This window comes from Phycomyces blakesleeanus (genome assembly GCF_001638985.1).
Source record: "Phycomyces blakesleeanus NRRL 1555(-) unplaced genomic scaffold PHYBLscaffold_1, whole genome shotgun sequence".
NCBI lineage: Eukaryota > Fungi > Mucoromycota > Mucoromycetes > Mucorales > Phycomycetaceae > Phycomyces > Phycomyces blakesleeanus.
The window spans coordinates 3,402,880-3,423,728 of record NW_017265134.1 but is presented as its reverse complement, the minus strand read 5'-3'; the positions used below and the strand labels follow the sequence as shown (position 1 = coordinate 3,423,728).

The 20,849-nt window shown below is 38.0% G+C and overlaps 5 protein-coding genes across 5 annotated transcripts; 4 read left to right on the top strand and 1 right to left on the bottom strand.

Moving 5' to 3' along the window:
* Positions 1-272: 272 nt before the first annotated feature.
* On the top strand, positions 273-1,016 carry PHYBLDRAFT_69812 (hypothetical protein; the record flags this gene model as incomplete). The annotated part of the gene is made up of 2 exons (XM_018442169.1): positions 273-547; positions 668-1,016. The coding sequence occupies 2 exons, from the start codon at positions 273-275 to the stop codon at positions 1,014-1,016; spliced, it is 624 nt and encodes a 207-aa protein (XP_018299354.1).
* Positions 1,017-3,108: 2,092 nt separating this feature from the next.
* PHYBLDRAFT_57794 (hypothetical protein) lies at positions 3,109-4,797 on the top strand (the record flags this gene model as incomplete). Its single annotated transcript, XM_018440254.1, has 3 exons — positions 3,109-3,192; positions 3,293-4,620; positions 4,752-4,797. The coding sequence occupies 3 exons, from the start codon at positions 3,109-3,111 to the stop codon at positions 4,795-4,797; spliced, it is 1,458 nt and encodes a 485-aa protein (XP_018299353.1).
* A 1,310-nt stretch (positions 4,798-6,107) lies between these two features.
* Positions 6,108-12,041, top strand: PHYBLDRAFT_95943 (glycosyltransferase family 2 protein; the record flags this gene model as incomplete). Its single annotated transcript, XM_018443931.1, has 4 exons — positions 6,108-6,376; positions 6,777-8,298; positions 8,392-9,032; positions 9,290-12,041. Coding segments are annotated over 4 exons (5,184 nt in total), but the record flags the coding sequence as incomplete, so codon positions are not given.
* A 2,331-nt stretch (positions 12,042-14,372) lies between these two features.
* Positions 14,373-16,343, top strand: PHYBLDRAFT_69809 (hypothetical protein; the record flags this gene model as incomplete). Its single annotated transcript, XM_018442168.1, has 3 exons — positions 14,373-14,439; positions 14,569-14,716; positions 15,215-16,343. 3 exons carry the CDS (start codon positions 14,373-14,375, stop codon positions 16,341-16,343), a joined length of 1,344 nt encoding a protein of 447 aa, XP_018299351.1.
* A 906-nt stretch (positions 16,344-17,249) lies between these two features.
* On the bottom strand, positions 17,250-20,849 carry PHYBLDRAFT_105231 (hypothetical protein; the record flags this gene model as incomplete). The annotated part of the gene is made up of 13 exons (XM_018427888.1): positions 17,250-17,477; positions 17,637-17,786; positions 18,127-18,572; positions 18,665-18,758; positions 18,853-19,026; positions 19,125-19,321; positions 19,405-19,535; positions 19,635-19,703; positions 19,781-19,840; positions 19,960-20,071; positions 20,210-20,375; positions 20,439-20,471; positions 20,616-20,849. The coding sequence occupies 13 exons, from the start codon at positions 20,847-20,849 to the stop codon at positions 17,250-17,252; spliced, it is 2,094 nt and encodes a 697-aa protein (XP_018299350.1).

The following is a 20,849-nucleotide window of genomic DNA, read 5'->3' as shown; positions in this document are numbered from 1 at the left end:
TTTAAGCAATATCGCCACTTTTTTTTAGCATACTAGATTGTTAATATAGGTATATTGTATATATGTGATATGTTTCCATAGCTACGTATTTCCAAGCGGCAATAGAAAAATCAAGAGTAAAAAGTATAAAGCAAAAGAAGGGTTTGTCACCAATACTCGAGGTATACAAATAAAGCCCTAAATGTCCACATTGTTTTACGTCAAAGTATAAGTTAATAGATATACATTTAATGTGATAACTAACTAACTTTTTTTTATACTTTTATGCCACAATGGCAACAAAACTACCAAGAAATATTCTCCAATATTTGGCAACGTATTTTGAAAGACAAGAACGAGGTAACTGTGGTCTAGTCTGTAAGCAATGGAAAGAACCACCCTTAAGCACTTATTGGGCTAAACTTGTTATTGACAATACTACTATATTTACGATAATCGATGAATTCAGGATTAAAGAAGCCTGTACAAAGGATGCGTATCGAGCGTGGACGCTGGATATTAATTTAGGAAAATATTACCCTGAATATATTTCATTATTACAGCCAACGTATAACAGAATAACGTATTTTTCCTAGCATGAAGGTATAATGAAGGAATTTACTGGAGGCAAAATCAATTGGAATATTTTCGACATATTAGCCCACTTGACATTACATTTTGATTTCAGAGGTCTTGCACTAGAAAGTATCTTCAATAAACTATCCAAATTGATTTGTCTTGTTCATCTCACGATTTACCAAATGTCTTCTATCGAACACGGCCAGAATATTTTCATGACCGACATTGAATCACTTCACCGCAACTTGTCACATATGCATTATATCAAGATAGATGCTTCCCTTCAATCAATACCCGAAGAAGAAATGGAAAGAACAAGAAACGTCAAATCAGCAAACAAAATTAAAATTATACATTTTATTTATGATAATATTGGATTGTTGTGGATATCTTACTTTGCGCACAAGTATCTCAACCTAGTTAGCTTTAACGTAACACCATTAAAGATTCTTGGCTAACATGTATTACAATGTCAGTTAGAAATATAAATCTATCCTTTCTAAAGTTCACTGTATGAGATATGATACGAATTATGAACATAAAATATCAAAATTTTCAGTAGAAACATGTGTATTTTTATTGAGCTTCCCCATTTTCTTTTCTTTTATTTACTAAACTATTATATAAAAGAACACTCAGGCCTATTAGCAAGAAGTTTGGCTTCACAAGATATATCTCTTTTCTTCTGAAAGAGAGAAGTTATTAGCCATGAGAAAGTTGCATGGTATAGCATTAAAGCCAAAGGAAAAACGTAGAGTGTTTTTACCAAGAATAAGCTTGCGCTGATACAAGATAGAGAGATTAAATATACTGGGCTGTTTTTTTTATATGATATATTTGATTTGATAAAAGAAGCTCAAGCTCAAGCTCAAGCTAAAGCACAAATACATATAATAAATATACATTTATAGCAGTGTAATTCTCTGGGAACAGGCGAATATCTATAGATAATAGAAATGCATACATTATATTCCTCGATTATTCATAAGAGATATTCTAATAAGGTCATAAATGGCTGTTTCTCTCCATCTCATCATAGCGGTCAATTCCATATTCTAAACGAATGAATGATCCAAGCACAGGTGGGACATGACTGAATTTCTCTAAAGGAAACATAAAGCCAGATCGCAAGTATTTTATTTTATATATATTACAAAATAAAATGAATAATCTGAGAACAGCATCTTATTCTTCTTATTCTTCTTAGTCTTATACACTCCCCGCTGTAACCATCATCGTGGGAATAATTGTGGAGAGGGAAGAAAAGATGAGATCCACACTAGTTTGAATGAATTTGAACTAGCGTGATACTTCAGCATCATCCAAAATATTACCCATTATATAGCGTTGATAAAAACTAAGAAGCAAAGAGTCTTTATATCAACAGTTGTTAACCATGGACTATAGAATTTAAAGCCATACAAAATAATGGTTTCAATATATATATATTGTTTAAACTCTGGTAATAAAAGAAAGACACACAGTAACCATGAATATCTGTATACTAGTATTATCAAAGAAGTAGTTGGAGCGAGTCACTTGGAAGAAATATACATGTATATACGTATAATAGAGGTTAGGAATTCTGTCTTTTGAAGGTTTTGATGTAACAGTGCAATGAATTTCAGGTACATTCACTCCAAAGGCTGGTAAATTTTATCGGATTTTCACCTGTATTCACCCTGTTCATAATGACTCCGACTTTACGTAATATGAATATAGTGTATTATAAAACCCAGCATAAAACTCAAAATAAAAAACCATAGTCTCATTAAGCACATTCATTATTACTTATCACTATCAAGCTGTTAAATATTTACTAAAATTCAAGATAATCGTAATAGTAAAGTATATAAAGTTAATATTTTTAAAGGTGTTTTCTGATCCAAAATGAACAAGCCACACCGCCAAGCTAAATAAATTATTAAATAAATAAATAAATATTTTTTGTGAATATTTCAAATATGTGCTCTAATAAAAGGTACACAGACAGACAGACAGACAGACAGACAGACAGACAGACAGACAGACTATAAAGCAAGAATATATCTCATTAAAAGCCTGGGCCATTTGAATATATACAAAAATATACAGCGCACACACTGACATAAGAAATATATATATATAAAATCATATAAAGAACGATAAAAGTTTATCCGCAGGTTACATAGAATAAAATCAAAATCAAAATCAAAACAAATAAATAGAAAAAGAAAATGGTATTCATGCTATATAGAACTATCATTAAAGCAAACTTTTGGATTATAGCATATTGAAAGCCATATTTCCAGTACAGGGTTGTACAAATCTTGTAATTCAGAAAATAACAAGATTTCCCCAGATTTTACATTTGCAAACTAGGTTTGTAAATGACGCTAACAATTATACCAGGCATATTTGTACCATCTTGTACACATATACTACAAAGACAAAAGATGTACAAATCTTCACAACATAAGCATACGTGTGTGTGTGTAAAAATTATGTAAAATAAAATAAAGTATAAATAAGAAGACGTGGGTTTATCAAGTCTTACCTCTCACTTAATTCATGTTCAATTTAAAAGGAAAAGCACTATTCAATGCCTCAACCATATTGGCTGCCATTGGGTTTCTACTCTTTGGCTATGATCAAGTAAGTATATGTTTGGTTGTCAAACTTGAAACCAGAAGAAACAACAGCAAAGAACTTGGCTACTCACCTTTTTATGCTCTATATATTTATTTAAACAAAGGGTGTAATGTCTGGTATCGTAACCAATGAAGGATTTCTGGATCTAATGGGAAGACCTGACTCTGCCACTCTGGGTGCAATCGTCGCATTGTACGAAATCGGATGTATGTTTGGTGCCCTGGCAACTGGCAGACTGAGCGACATCTTGGGCCGCCGTAATACGATCCGTCTTGGATGTGTTATTCTGGTGGTTGGCGCTGTTATCCAGACCGCTACTACTCATGTTGGCATGACAATTGTCTCGCGTATCCTCACTGGTTTTGGAAACGGTATGAACACTGCCACTGTTCCGGTCTACCAGTCAGAGATGTCGCCTCCAAAGTCTCGCGGTGCACACATTTGCTTTGAGTGCACACTTTTGGTGATTGGTATCGGAATCGCATATTGGCTCGAGTATGGTCTGTTCTTTGTCTCTGGAGAAGTTGCCTGGCGATTTCCTTTGGCCTTCCAGAACGTGTTTGCCCTGTTGTTGATTGCTGGCACCTTTGTTCTGCCAGAGACCCCACGCTGGCTGGTGTCCCATGACCGAGATGACGAAGCAAAGGAGGTCCTGGCTTGTTTATGGTCAGACGGCGATGTTAACCATCCACGTTGCTTGGGCGAGTATCAGGAAATCAAGGAAGGAATCGAACTTGAGCGTCGTGAGGGTATTTCGTCTTACAAGGAGCTATTCACCAAAGGAAAGTTCAATAATCGCTACAGAGTGTGCATCGGGATGCTCAGTCAGATCATCCAGCAGCTATGTGGAATCAATGTGACAACATATTATCTTGTCAGTGTGTTCAAGCAAGCCAACATGTCAGACAGTATGGCTATGTTGATGGCTGGTGTCGATTCAATCGTCTATATCCTTGGATCTCTGGTTCCGATATTTCTGGTAGAAAGAGTTGGCCGACGCAAGATCATGCTCTGGGGACTGGTCACCCAGACGATTACATTGGTTTGCATTGGAGGGTGTCAGAAGGCCGGCTTTGATGGTTACAGCGCGGGTGGAAATGCAGCAGCAGCCTTTACGATGCTCTACAACTTTGTATTCGGGGCTAGTTGGTTGAGTATGGCATGGCTCTATCCGGCCGAGATCTTCTCTACTGGCTTACGGGCAAAAGGAAACTCTCTTTCGACGGCTGCCAACTGGCTTGGCAACTTTGTAGTCGCTATGATTGCGCCTATCCTGTTTGAACATCTCAGTTACTGGACATACATTCTATTTGCTGCCTTTAACATCGTTTTCATCCCTATGGTCTATTTCTGGTTTCCTGAAACAAAGGGTCTATCCCTGGAGCAAATCGAGATCTTGTTTGCTACAGATGAGTTCAAGGAAGATGCAAAGTCCGTTATTGCCCACATTGGTGTCACGGCGGAGTACAGAGAAAAGCCAGATGTTGAGCACTCGGTAAACCGATCAGACAAGAAGATTGCTTTGCCTTGAAAGTAAATGTCTTGATATATACACATATCAGTGTGCGTGTAATTCTTACTTTCTTTTTCAATATTTTCTCATGGTGAAATCCTCAATTAGTATCTCTTGTACATCAGCTGTAAATTTATAAACTAGCAAAGCTTTTCAAAGATAAGCCTACAAAAATATTTACATATGTATATTGTATAAATAATAATAATAATAATAATAATAATAATAACAATAGTAGTAGTAGTGGTAGTAATATCAAATAATAAAGTATATATCTTTGTCTTATCCTCTTTCTTTTATATGTAAGCTATTGTTTTCATAATGTATTGGTATATTATATGATCCACAGATGCCTTCTTTAAGGATCTCCAAGAAATCACAAGAGGCTTTTGATTTATCTTCAACGTTAAAGAAGCATTCTCTACATCTAATAATGATTACTGCGATACATAAATGTATATGTGTATATATGCATACATTTATTTGTATTTAATTGTTTGCTTTATAGACAACTGTACTAGACTGTCCATAGTAGTCTCCTATGTTTTCCAATAAGGTCTCTATTATGCATCGTTAGGTGAGAATAATGATATATAAATATATAAATATATACATCAATACACACCCACACCCACACCCACACATACACCAATAAACACACCAATATACACACACACACAGTGAGAGAAGGGCGAGAATAGCAAGAGACAACGGACTTGTGGTGGTCTGGGAGGCGCATCACCTCCTTTATTCTTAGGGTATTTGGAATCTTTCTTTTTATATTTTGCCTTTTGTTTTCGTTTTGATATGGTTTCCTGTCAGATAGCCTTGTTGTGAAAGTAAAAGAGCACCAATGTTGATATAAAGACGCATAAAGTCTGTTTATCTAATCTTAAAGCTATACATATCTATCTGTCACAAAAGTACTTCTTGCATTAATATCAGTAACAAATTGCTTTCATTCATATTCATATTCATATTCATATTCATACTCTTATTCTTATTGTAAAGACCAACTTTGACCTTTTGCATTTTTTATTTTTATTTTGGTTTCTTTTTTCTTTTGTTCTTGTGTTTTGCCCCCAAAGGGATATTTGTCTTTTCTTGAAAAAGAAAAGAAAAGAAAGAAATGGCTGCAGGAAGGATGTGGGGATCTATTTGGTTTTTTTCAAATAAAATAAAGTAAAATAGAATAAAATACACTAATATAAAAATAAAGAATATCTTGAATAAAAAAGACCTGCCACAAGATTTCCTCCGTTTTCTTTTTTTTTTAGTTCTCTTTCTCACTCACTTCTTTGACTTGCCATTTGCCACAGCTCATCTCATCCATTCTGGACGAGAACTAATCATGCAGGAAGACGCTCGTATTGATTTGAAGTGTCTTGTCAGCACGGGCCAGCCACCCTCCGAAGAGAGTGTCACCAGTTTGCTCCAAAGTAGACACAAACGCAACCAACCCTACACCCGCGTGGGTCAAGTTAATTTAATCGTCGTAAATCCCTATCAACCACTCGATATCTTGAACGATGCCACATTGCAAGCCTATGCTGACACTGGCTACAGAAATGTATCTGAGCAGCGACTATTTCTGCAACCGCATGTCTACGAATTGGCCGCCCGTGCTTATTTTCACATGCGCCGGTCTGGAGAAGACCAGAGTATTCTATTAAGGTAATAAAATAACATAAAATAAAATAAAATAGCAGTACATGGGAGCCTTGTTTTGAGGAGAGCACACTAAAGCAAAAAGTAATATATATATATATATAAATAAAAAGAAGGACAGAAATAGAGAGACAAGATGGAGTTGATTAGGGGAAGGGGGAGGGGGGGGGAAAGGGGTGGAGTAAGAAAGAAAAAACACCCATATATACACCCATAAAGCCTACACACAAACACACATACACATACACATACACATACACACACACCCAGAGAGAGAGAGAGAGAGAGAAATACATAGTCTATTGGGTATTACCTATATTGCATCGAGTCCCTTACATTCAAGGCCACTCGAACAAGCTATACTTACTTATACCTGTATTAAATATTTCTCTATTGAACGATTTAGTGGCATTACTGGATCGGGAAAAAGTACGACTCGTACCCACCTGCTTACCCAGCTGCTGCTCTTGTCCACTCACAGTAAAAAAGAAACCAAACTACAGATGCAAATCAAGCATGGTCTTGTTATTCTCGAAGCATTTGGTCACTGCCGGACTGTCCAGAATACATCTGCTTCCAAGTTTGGTATCTTTCAGGAGCTTCAATTCAGTGAACGGGGCCGTATTCAGGGAGCCAAGATCCTTGCTTATGCCTTTGACAAAACCAGAGTAACCCATGTCCCAAAAGATGAACGCAGCTTTCACATCTTCTACTCCTTACTAGCCGGAACAAGTGTTGACGAAAAGACAGCACTCCACATCAACTTTCCCCCTGAGCATTTTCACTATCTTAACCAGTCCAGATCAATCAAAGTCCCTGAATTGAATGACGAGATTGCCTTTGGTGATCTCAAGAGCGCACTCAAGGTCTGTGGTTTCAAGGCCAAAACAGTCTCTCAGATCTTCCAGCTCTTGGCTGCCATCCTCCACCTAGGGAATCTTCAATTTGCCGGACACTACGAAACAGGCGTGGCCGCACAAGAAGCCTGCAGCGTCAGGAACCGAGACATCCTCGACACCGTATCTGCAATGCTCGGCGTTTCTCCTTCAAAACTCGAGACTTCCCTGACCTACAAACTCAGACTCATCCGAACCGAACTCTGCACCATCTTCATGAACCCCCAGGGCGCAGCAGAACAGCGCGATTCTCTTGCACGCGCTCTTTACCATGTACTATTTCTCTGGCTGGTCGAGTCGATGAACACAAAGATATGCTACAGTGACCGGGAAGCCGCAAATTATATCGGTATCCTGGACCAGTTTGGTTTTCAGAACTTCAAGAACAATGGCTTTGAGGAATTCTGCACAAACTTTGCAAACGAACGTGTCCACCAGTTTGTAGTTAGCCAGCGCTTCGATGATCACAAGGGTCTGCCAGGAATAATGACCCGTGACCGAGTTCCGGTCGCACCAGTCCTGGTCGACACCATGGCCTGCTCTGATCTTCTTATCGGAAAAGAAAAGGACACACGCGAGAAGAATACCGGCCGGTCTGCCGTTCTTGGCCTAGGTGGTCTTGTCAATGTTCTCGACCGGGACTGTGCAAAGTTCCAGATGGGCGCTACTGACGCAACGGATGCCAACTTCCTTGCAAATCTCCAAAGACAGTATGGCTCGCACGCTGCATTTGCAAAGTCAGCCCACGCGTTTTCCTTTGGTATTCACCATTTCGCAGGCACGGTCCACTACACAGTCGAATCGTTCTTGGAAAAGAACCTCGACGACCTCTCGCCTGATTTTGTCAACCTGCTGCGAGACAACAGCACCAACACCTTTGTGTCGACCTTATTCCAGAGCACCGCCATGTCGACCGAGTCCCACCCCAAGGACGACCGAACCATCGTCAAGGCCCAGCTTACCAACAAACCAACCCGGTCGCCATCTACCAAACGGAATGCCAAGCGCCGGGGAACGGATGCGAATGAGAACGTGGAAGCCGAAGATGACACAAGAAAACAGAAATTGATCAAGGATGCAGATGACACGTACCACAATATGCAGACCACAACGATCATTGATCAGCTCTACATGACCCTGCGCGATTTGTTTAACACCATGGCCGACACCCGACTGTACCACATTCTCCACATCCGGCCCAATGACAGCCAGTCTCCTGACCTGTTCGACGTCAAGCGGGTCAAGGCCCAGGTCCATTCGTTGTTGCTTCCTGAACTTGCTGTCCGGTGTCGACAGGAATACGCAAGCTATTATACGTTTAATGAATTCCTGATGCGGTACGAGCGCCTCGCAGTCTCGCTCCAGATCGACAGCACAAAGCCTGAGCGCGGCCAGGTCGATGTGATCCGGGCGATGATGAACTGGGCCGAGACCCAGGTTTACATTGGCAATGACATGGTCTGGCTCTCCTATGAGATCTGGCGAGAACTTGAGGACGGTCTCCGTGCTTACGAAAAAGAGGAGAGAGAGCGAGCCAAGGGCCCGATCGAGCCGACACAAGATCCTCGTGCCATGGCCACCACAAACTATGCCAGGCAAGATATTCTCTTGCCACAAATTGACCCCGAAAATCCCGTACAGCAGGCCTCATTGGCCCATGCGTCTGTTTATGAAGACGGCGCCAGTTATGCTGAGAGTGACGATGGCATGAAGCGAGAAATGGAAGGATCTCAATGGGGAGATGAATCCGAGTGGGGAGTCAAGGGGTTAGCAGAAGGGTAAATACATTTTTATTTTTATTTATTTTCTTTAAAAATTGTTATTATTATTTGCACACTTTTACATACATACTTTGAAAATCAGTAGATAGATACATAGATAGATAGATACACAGCTAAGAGATTCGTATAGACATACATACACGCACATACATACATATATATATATATATATATATATGTATGTATGTATATGTATATGTATATGTACATACAGAAATTTACTCTCAATAATGTCTTAATAGATTTGGCCCCAATATGGATATGAGTAAAATGGTAGAAGACTACCACGTACCGCAGAATGAACAAGTAGAAGAAATGCCTATCACAGCCGTACGTATCTGGTGGGTACGTTTCGTTTGGATGACAACCTGGTGGATCCCATCTTTCCTTTTACGAATCCTTGGAAAGATGAAGCGTGAAGATGTTCAGATGGCCTGGCGTGAAAAGGTCACGCTTTGTATCTTGATTGCCTTTTTCTCGAGCATGGTCATCTTTGTCATCGTCGGTCTTGGAGAAGTCATCTGTCCGGGCACAAAGGACATGTACTCGGTCTCGAATGTACAGGCCCATGCGACAGCCGACGATATGTACATGATGGTCCGCGGCTCTGTATACGACATGACAAGCTTTGCGATCACAGGCCATGGAACAACAGCTCTTCCGGCTAACAAAGACACAATGAACCAACTCGCCGGCCTGGATGTGTCCTATACCATCCCGCCACCCCTGACATCTGCCTGTGAAGGCTTGGTAACTTCGCCAACCATCAAAGTCATGCCGAACGTGTCGGATGTGATCGGAACCTTTGTTCACAACTCTGGAGACCAACTCACAATCCCAACCCTGACAAAAATGAAAGATCCACGCTGGTACTGGAGCTACTTTGAACCTCAACTGACGCTCTACAAAAAGGGTAAAGTGGTCATTCCTATTAAACAGCTCCAAGCTGATTTCCAAGGCTGGGGACGTCTGGCAATCGCGATAAATGGAAGAGTGTACGACATCAATGATTACATGGCAACCGCAAAGACCTACGATACTGGATCCACGGCAAGCGATTACCATTATTTGCACAGTACGGTCGAGGAGATCTTTAGCAAGTTCAGTGGAACAGACGCAACAGACAAGTGGAACCAGTACAAAAACTCAATGTCAGTCGAGGACCAGGCTCTCAACATGAACTGCCTAGACAACTTCTTTTATATTGGCGATGTCGATCAGCGCGAGACCTTACGCTGTACATTCACAAACTTCTTGCTGCTCTCTTTTGCCGTACTCATGTGCTTTGTGATCTTTGTCAAGTTCTTGGCCGCCCTTCAGTTTGGTGGTGCGCCTACTCCAGAAGACCACGACAAATTTGTGATTTGCCAGGTGCCGTGCTACACCGAAGACGAGGAGTCCCTTCGAAAGACTATCGACTCGCTCACTGTGCTAAACTATGACGACAAGCGCAAGCTGCTGCTAATCATTGCAGACGGCATGATCATGGGCAGCGGTAACGACAGGCCGACCCCCCGTATCGTACTCGATGTCCTGGGATACGACACTAAAAACGACCCGGAACCCTTGATGTTCAAGTCAATTGGTGAAGGAAGCAAGCAGCTCAACTATGGCAAAGTTTACTCTGGACTCTACGAATGCGAAGGACATGTTGTGCCTTATGTGGTCATTGCCAAGGTCGGCAAGGCTTCCGAACGTGCAAAACCTGGTAATCGTGGAAAGCGTGATTCGCAGATGATTTGCATGAATTTTTTGAACAAGGTCCATTTCGATGGCGAGATGACCCCTTTAGAGTTGGAAGTGTACCATCAAATCAAGAACGTGATTGGTGTCAATCCATCGTTTTACGAGTACATTCTCATGGTAGACTCGGACACCGAGGTTCTGCCGGATGCACTAAATCACATGATCTCTTGTATGCTCCACGATGGTCGAATCATTGGTCTCTGCGGTGAGACTAAGCTAGTGAATGAAGATGGTTCGTGGACGACGATGATCCAAGTGTACGAGTACTACATTTCCCATCATCTTGCCAAGGCATTCGAGTCTCTGTTTGGATCCGTTACTTGTCTTCCAGGATGTTTCTGCATGTACCGAATCCGAACCCCTGTAAAAAACGAGCCGCTGATTATTTCCCCAAAGGTCATTAGTGATTATTCGGACAATCACGTCGATACGCTACACAAGAAAAACCTTCTCCATCTGGGAGAGGATCGGTACTTGACTACGTTGATGATGAAGCACTTTCCACAGTACAAAATGAAATTCACTGCCCACGCGCAGTGTAAGACCGTGGCCCCAGACCGATGGCAGGTGTTGTTGTCTCAGCGACGACGATGGATCAATTCGACAATCCACAACTTGTTTGAGGTTGTACTGTTGCCAGATCTCTGTGGATTCTGTTGTCTATCGATGCGATTTGTTGTCTTGATTGATTTGATCGGTACGCTTACTTTACCTGTATCTGTTATCTACCTCGTGTACTTGATCTATGTGATTGCTTCCAAAACCGGACCTCTTCCTGTTCTTGCGTTGTGTATGTTGGCGGGTATTTACGGTCTTCAGGCCATCCTGTTTATTCTAAAGCGACAATGGCAGCACATCGGATGGATGTTTTTCTATATCCTAGCCATTCCTGTCTTCTCGTTTTTCCTGCCAATATACTCGTTCTGGCATTTTGACGACTTCTCATGGGGTAATACTCGTGTGGTAGTAGGAGACAACAAGCAAAAGAAAATTATTGTAGCCGATGATGAAAAGTATGATGAGAAGATGATTCCTCTAAAGAAATGGAGTGTGCATGAGCAAGAAGTATGGGAGATGGGATCTATTGGAACCAAGGAGACAGGTATCACAGGACAGAGCTACCACACACACCATTCCAAGGGACATTCCATCTATGATAACCGTAGTCAATATGGCGGTAGTCAAGTAGGCGAGTATGACTATTATCGTGACACAGCCATTATCGACAAACGCAACCGACCACGGCCACCGATGATGAGTGGGTATGCAGGGTCTGTTATCTCTCCTGGCTCTGAATACGGAGACTATGGTCAGCGATTACCGATGTCAGTCCATAATCCAGAGTTTGTCCAGGGAATTCCGGTTGGAGAACGACCGACTGGATATGATCAGCGTAGTATGGCCAACAACCGAATGATCGGCCAAGACCAGCAGCAACTTCAACAACAGCAACAACAACAACACCAGCACCAACAGCTTCAACAGCAACAGCAACAACATCAACATCAACAGCTTCATCAGCAGCAGCAACATCAACAGCAACATCAACATCAACAGCAACAACATCAACAACAGCAACAGCAGCATCAGCAGCATCAGCAGCAGCAGCATCCACAGCAGCACCTACAAGACATTGGTGTGCGGGCTGCTAGTCAATTTTCAGTTCCAATGTCCCAGACTGGATTACAGCCGATGACTCCACCAGGATTCCCTACGGATGATGAGATCCTTTCTGAAATTAAAAATATTCTTGCTACAGCTAATTTGATGAGCATTACCAAGAAGCAAGGTAAAGAAAAGATAGATTGAGAAATGACTGTCTACACACACACGCACACAAGAGATCTTTATTTTTTTCTTGGTATTAATTAATGCTCTCGTTACATTTCCGTAGTGCGTGAGCAATTGAGTGCCTTCTTTGGGTTTGATATGACACCGAAGAAAGAGCTGATTAATACAAGCATCGAATACATCTTACAGGGTCGACTTTAATTGTACACAAAAAAACATAAACCTCTTTACACAACACAAACTCATTGTTCTTTATACTTTCTTCTTTTCCCTCCTCCTATCTACCTATCTATCTATCAATTTATTTATTCATTTCCTTCAGCTTCTTTTTTCTTAGGCATCTATTTTATTTTACTATATTTTACTTTATCTTAAAAAAAACATGCTACTTTGTCTTGTGTTTGTGCCCTTTCTTTTTTTCTCTTTATTTTTATATTTGTTTCTTGTGCTTATAAACAAGCACACATATTTAGTTTTTCTTCTCTCTATTTGACTTTAGCATCATTTCTACCGCTTAATAAAACTACAGCGATTATCAAACAAATAAACTGGCATTTTCGCTATTATTATTATCATTATTATCATTAATATCAGAAAAAGATTATTGTCACTATAAAATCTGTAATATATGTCTGCAGGATTTATTGTGACGGATTTTCATTTTTCAATTTTTTTTAAATAGAAGATTTATACCGTGTATATGATGGCGAGGTTTCATATTATGCAATTTTGTCATGTATTGGTATATAAATGAATATATATAATAGAAAGGCTGAGGTAGCCAATTAAAAGAACTAATATCTATATGTTAGTAGTGTTTTTTTCCCACACGGAATACATGTATATATAATAATAAAGCTCAAGCTAAACTAAACTAAACAAATCATATATAGATATTTAATTATCGTTCAATTAATGATCATATCATGATTATTATTACTATGAGAGAAAAATCGTCAAGCTGACGACAGAAAGGAAAAGAAAAGATATTATTAGAGATGTTATATAGAAAATTCCTAATTTTGTTAAATGGAAGGCAAAAAACGGCTACATTAAGACGATAGTTAAGTTGGATAGTTAAATAGTTAGACAGTTATATAGAAATCTAAGCTAGAGAAGGCCTATCTACACGTGCTAACCAAAAATAATAATAATCGCAAGCCTATATTTTTATAAATATATATTTCTGTCATGCTTCTTCGCTTAGTTGCTTAGTTGCTTAGTTTCTTGGCTGCTTGGCTGCTTGGCTACTGGTCTTTTGGTTTATGAAGATTTGGATTTGGATTTGAATTTGGATATCAACTGTAGAAGAGAGAATGTCAATATGAAAATTTGCCTAACATCTATCTATCTATATATATATATACAAAATCCATTAATAAAAAATCTATCTATTACCAATTTTTCTTTGCTTTTTCTTTAAAAATAATAATAATAATTTTTATAGTAATTAAAATATTAGAGGCTTACAATTTTTATACTACTGATATACACAAGTGTTATATATTACATAAGATTGATCATCACCCAGCCTCTCGGACGGTTTGTGTCTGTCGTGCTTTGAGCTCACTTTGTCCATGCCATTTTAGAGTACAGACGAAAAAAAAAATATATTTTTATTAAAATTTATTAATTCTTCTTTATACGTATAACATATAGCATATAACATATATATACTTCTATTCTACTATTTCTTTCTCTCTTTTCCTCTTTCTCTCTTCTTTACCTATCTTTCTTTATCTATCTATTTTCCTTTTCTATCTTCTTTTGATAAACTAAATAGGAAAAATGCCCAAAGAAGCCCAACGAGTTGATTGTCTTGGACTTCACTGGGCAGCTACAACTGGAAATGTTGGTAAATATGCTCGCCTTTTTCTTCTTCTTTTTCTTTTAAAAATAAATAAATAAATGAAATACTATTTCACATTCATGACATATCATCATTATTATTATTTAACCAAAATAATAATATAATAATTTACAGGTTTGATAAAATTTGCCCTTGATCATGGCGTTGATGTCAATTCAGTTGCAAATGGTTACACGCCTCTTCAACTGGCCTGTACAAGCGACTTAAACATCGCCTCTGTTCAATATCTTATAGACCGAGGGGCGGAAGTAAATAGTCAAAGGTAATGCAAAAATAAATAAATAACTAAAGAAACAATTCATTTCAAATGGCATAAATATACATACAATTCCACCTACACTACAAGCATGTTTTTATATGTGCAAGAAGCATTACATCTATATCACTACAAGAATAATTATTTTATATATATATATATATATATATATTAAAAGAGAAAGAAAAAATAAAAATAAAGCCATGTCATATAAACATATAGCATAGTACATAATTGTATATACTTTACAGGATAGTGCAGTTTTGTACTAAGCTTATATGTTATTGTTTGCTTGGCGTTTTATTTTAACTTTTTTTTTCCTTATATATATAATTTATTATTATTATTATTATATTAAGTTTCTTGCAAGAAAAATGATAGTAATAATTTCTTATTTTTATATAAATATATACATATACATTTAATCTGTACATATCTACAATACACTTCTTTGAAAAAAAAATCCAAACTCAAAAATATATGTATGTAAAAAAAAACCAAAAGATGGTCTCGAAAATATAGTCATGACAAGTCAAAGGCTGTGGCGGGTGCGACAGGTTCCACCGCACTCCACATTGCGTGCATCAATGGCTGTGTTCGAACTGTCGACCTGTTACTCAGGAATGGGGCTGTGTCCGATGTTAAGGACAAGTACGGTTTAACAGCAGTTGACCATGCAATTACCAAACAGAACACAGACATCCTTCGACTACTGCAGATTAGTCGCAAGAGGTCTGCCTCTTTTAGCGCGCCCTTACAAGCCCCTAACATAGCCATGGAACGCTCAAGACGACGACCAAGCTTACCAACCGTGACCTCTCTCCCAAAGCCCCTACCATCTGTACCCGAAGGACGCCACGTTATTATCTTTAACGAGCAACCAGAAATCATCCACCAAAAGCCACCACACGCAGAAGCACCACAACCACTATCACAATCCCAATTAAAAGCACAACTACAATCGCAACCACAACAGATATCGCAACCACAACCACAACCACGATTACGATTACGATCACATTCAGAATCACACTCTCAAAAAGAATCACAATCACAATCACATCTTCAGTTTCAATTACAAATCCAAATACAGGCACAACCATGTTTACACTCCCACTCACCCGCCATCCCCATCAGCCCATCCCGAATAAGCCCTCAATCCCCTACCCCCGAACTTTCTTACTCCAATTCTTCGGAAGACTCGGACCCCCAGACCATCTCGCCCTGTCACCGTCTGGTGCGGACCGTTGAGTACGATCCTCAAGATTGGTACAGCCACGGGGTGCTCCACCCTTATCAAGAAGACAGCTGCTACCTGGCATCGCTCGAGCGTCGGGCATGCGGAACAACCCTTGAATCGATCTGCTTGACTGGCCAAGACGAAGACCAGTGGGTAAAAGACGAAGACTTAATCCAGACCATTCGCTCGGCAGAAACCACCCAGAAGCGATCCTGGTGGGGCGGATCCATACGCCAGAAATCGATCGATTCGGTTCGTCCGAGCCTAGAATTCAAACCAGACTTCACGACCCTTCCATTGGACAACAGTGCTTCGACATCAGGTTCTAGGAGAAGAAAGGATGTCTTGTCTCGTTGGTTGCCATGGATATTTAGGAAACGAAAGAGTAACTAAAGTTTTGACTGGTAACAAATTAACAAAATTGTTTACTCGACCCAAATTAAACTCTTCTTTCCCTATTTTTTTTCCCTTTTACTTTGCTTTACATTTCCTTTCTTGTATATTTCTTTATTTTTTGTTTTTTATATATATCTTTTTTTTTTTCCTTTTTTGTTTTGTTTTGTTTTGTTTCATTTTTGTGTCCATTTCTCCTTTTATATTCACACTTTTATATGTATCTTTCACAAGCATGCTTCCATACAGGACATTATCTCTTATTTTATAGGAGAATACGTAAATTTAGATATATATATATATTTGTGTATATACATTTTGTACACATTTTATTTATTTATTTATTTATTTATTTATTTATTTATTTATTTATTATTTGACAAGTAAAATGACATATATATATAGAAAAAAAATCAGTATAGTTTACATCTCTGGCGGGTTTTTTTTGGGGGAGCATACTTAATAATATGCATGTACATAAGATATCTACCATAGAAAATTGGACTACATATTTGTGTATTTAATTTTGTTTGTTTGTTTATCTGCCTGTCTTTAAGAAAAATAAGAAAAGCAAATTAAGAAAAAAAATGAAGATTTATAATATAAAAAAAAATGAAGAAGAAAAGAGTGCAAGCTGTGAAAGATTGAATATATATATATAGGCAAATGAACAAATAAAGGAATAAAGGAAAAGGAAAGGGAAAGGGACGATGTAAAGGAAAAGTGAAAGAGAGATGGAGAGGTAGATGCAGAAGCGATGAAAGGGAGAGAGAGAGAGGGGGAGGGAAGTGATGGAATATATTTTTTTTTGTATTCTACCTTCTTCTTCTTTTGAATGAAAGTAAAAAATAAAGATATTCTAAAGAATAAAGAACAATGATAATAATAGTAGTACGAATAAAAGCATTATTGAGGATTATTAGAAGAAGAAGCCAAGGAAGAACCAGAACCAGAACCAGAACCAGAACCTGAGCCGGAGCCGGATCCGGAAGCGGTAGCAGGAAGGATGAAATCAGGAGTTCCTCCCATTGATGGCGGTATACGACCATCGCGGAACAAGTACATCATATCTTCTAGTCCCAATCGACCCAATTTCTGTCCTGTACCTTCGCCTAAAGCTCCATCGACAAGCGACTATTATGGTGTTGTTGTGATATTTTAAAAGAAAAATATTGGTTAGACTATGTGTGTTAATAGATATAATATGTAGTATGCTTATCCTTTGCGTACATTTATGTACCTTTATGTACATTTATGTACATCAATATTAATTTAACAAAGATTAATACTTACTTGTTTTGATTTTTGCAACTGAAGAATACGATCTTCAATAGTTCCGTTAATAAAGATACGATGAACCTCGACATTTTTGGTTTGACCAATACGATGAACACGATCAATAGCTTGGTTTTCTAATGCAGGATTCCACCAAATATCCATAAGCTAAAAACGTTGTCATTATTATTTAAAGAAGAATTCAATTAGAGATGGGTTTGTATACTCTGATGGGGGTTTAATATACATCAATCACACTGTACTTACAATTACTCTGTATGCATGTATGGGTTGTTCAATTTCACGTGGGTTGAAATAAGCACAATTTAGTCTTCTTTTCTTTTTTATAGATATTTTTCCAAGTCAATATTACTTACCGATTAGCAACAGTCAACTATAATACATGGGGATAAGAAAAAGAATTAAATAAAGACATGGTTGGTTAAAAAAATATTTGATACAAGCCAGCATTAATCTATATGAATATATATATGTATATTGTACTCACATTTAAACCAAGTGATCCACACTTTGTTGAAATAAGAAGCACAGTGATCTTTGGATCTTCTGTAAATCTCTCCAAAATCTCGGCGCGCTTTCGTACATTCATGCCTCCATCATATCTCACATATTTGAAGTTGTTCTGTTCCAATGGCTCTTCGAGTGTGTCCAGCATGCTTGTGAATTGAGAGAACACGATCGTCTTATCCTTTCCTCTGGTATCTTTCTTGGTCTGTTTCAAGATTTCAATCATCTTGCCGATCTTTGAGCTCATCATCATGTCCTGAACCTTCTGCTGAGTCTCTTCACTAAATCCATCCTTGAGCAACTCCTCGTATTTTTCGGGCGCATGTTCCTTGAGGAATCGATCGACTGTAACAACATCGTCCTTCACAAGCTGACCACGACACTCTGGGCATTTCTTCATTGCACCTTCAGTAGTGTTTAATAAATCTACATAATCAAACAAGAACAAAAATAAAAGCATTGTTATTAATATTATTTGTTGTAGTTTTTTTCTGCTAATTCGGCCTATACTACAAAACTGGTATTCTTACTGTAAAGACATTCACGGCATAGGATATGACCACAACTTGAGATAATTTGAGCTTGATCGGGAGTATCTAGGCAGATAGGACACTATGAACGTATAAATTGGTACCAAACACACACAGAAATTAAAAATTAATTCTATTTGTTTGTTTGTTTACTTGCTATCATTAGTATCACTTACCATAATCTCAATAAGATTAGACTCATTCTCCAAAAGTCGGTTGATAACTGTAGGCCGCATTTCCTTCACAATCATACTCATATGTTCTTCCAATTCTTTGTTGTCTGGGCCATCTTCTAATGTCAATTTTGGGTGAAGACATGCTTGACGAAGACGTAAAAGAAGTACCAACACCTATTATACATACATTCATATATACATAATTATTTATAAAGACATTATTAGATTAGTAATTATTTTTATTTTATAATATTTATACATGTCATACTTACAGAAGAATAGTTCTTCATAACTGTTCCTTCAGCAACAAGTTTGTTGAATCGAGCCTGTGCTTTTGAATTAATGTATTCATAAAATTCTTTTTCACTACTCGAAAAGTCAATGTGTGTCATATGCACATTGCGTTCAGGAAGATTAAGAATTGGCGTTCCATTAATAGTGGCTTTTTTAGAGCGTCTCAAAGAAATAGCTATATGATAAATGAAAATTATATATGTATAGAGTGTAAGAAGTCGAAATATTATTGATTTTTTTTATTTATTTTTGCTTTACCTTTTAATAAGATTTGAATCCTCTTGAGAGCTTCAGCATGTCTTCCTCGTTTCAATGGCTTTGAGATCTCTTCTTTAAACTTCTTTGCTTCTTCATACGGACGAATTCTTAAGAATTTGATAAGAGAGTACCTGAATGAAAAACCCAACCCAACACAATGCATTTACAGAAAATTATTAATATGAAATCTAATATATATATATATATATATATATATATCAGGGACTTACAGCTCTTCGACATTGTTTTGTATGGGGGTGGCGGTCATACACCAGCGGTAGGTTGCTTCGACCAAATAACTATTGATTTGTTTATAAGATATTTTTTTTATATTTATTTCTTGACCTCATAGTGTGGTTATATATATAATACTTACCACGCTTCGGCCATTCGTGTACGCCGGTTCTTAATGGTATGAGCTTCGTCCAATATAATTCTAAATAGTATACATATAGAGAAAAAGGGATAAGTATCAGAATACAAGTCTATCGTGCCTTTCATTTCTTCAATAATAACAGCAACAAAAACTATTAGTATTTTAGGTATAAAATATACCTGTGGAATTTCAGATTGTTCAATGATCGTTTGAATTTCTGCTCTTTGCGGGTTTCTTTCGCTTCTTTTTTAGGAAAATCTCCAGAAACAACATTATAAGAAGTAATAATGACTAATATATATAAAAGTATACACATATGTATAGGTGAAGTTTAGTACATCTTCCTGTTTCAATAATTCCAGAAAGAAAAAGTGTTTTTGTTTCAATTTCTCTCTCTCTCTCTCTCTCTCTCTCTCTCTCTCTCTTTACCATCATAACCAGCCAATTCTGCTTGAGAAGCTGCTCTGGCTGCACCATGATAAATGTAGACCTTTAACGGTGGATCTGTCTTTGTAAGAACTTCCTTTTCCCATTGTGTGATTAAAGATACAGGGCAGATAACCAAGGTTGCCTTGATCTTAATTCGTTCGTCATTCTCCTGTTTTTTGCCTTTCCTTACAAAGATCCAGCTGTCACTATTGTGACCATCCTCACAAACATTGTCAGCTATTAGCGATATTGCTTGAACCGTCTAAAAATAATAATACAAATGATAATGATTTCAATAGTAGTAAGTTAGTATATCTCGTATTGATCCCTCTCCGCTTCAATTCTCCTCTTTCTAAAGCAACAACAAACTAGTGTTTAAATATAAAAATCAAATTATATAGATTACCTTTCCAAGTCCCATATCATCACACAGAATTCCACCTTTATTCTTGGACGCTTCCATTTTTTTCATCCATTGAAGGCCAACTTTCTGATGCTCCATCAAGGAAATACTAAGTCTTTCTGGTTGCCCTGTCCTGTCTTCAGAAATATCGGTGTCTTCATACTCGTTATTGCACGCATTCTCTAACAACTCTCTCAATTCTCGCTGGGTTTCTTCGTCAGTCAATCGAGGCGTCAT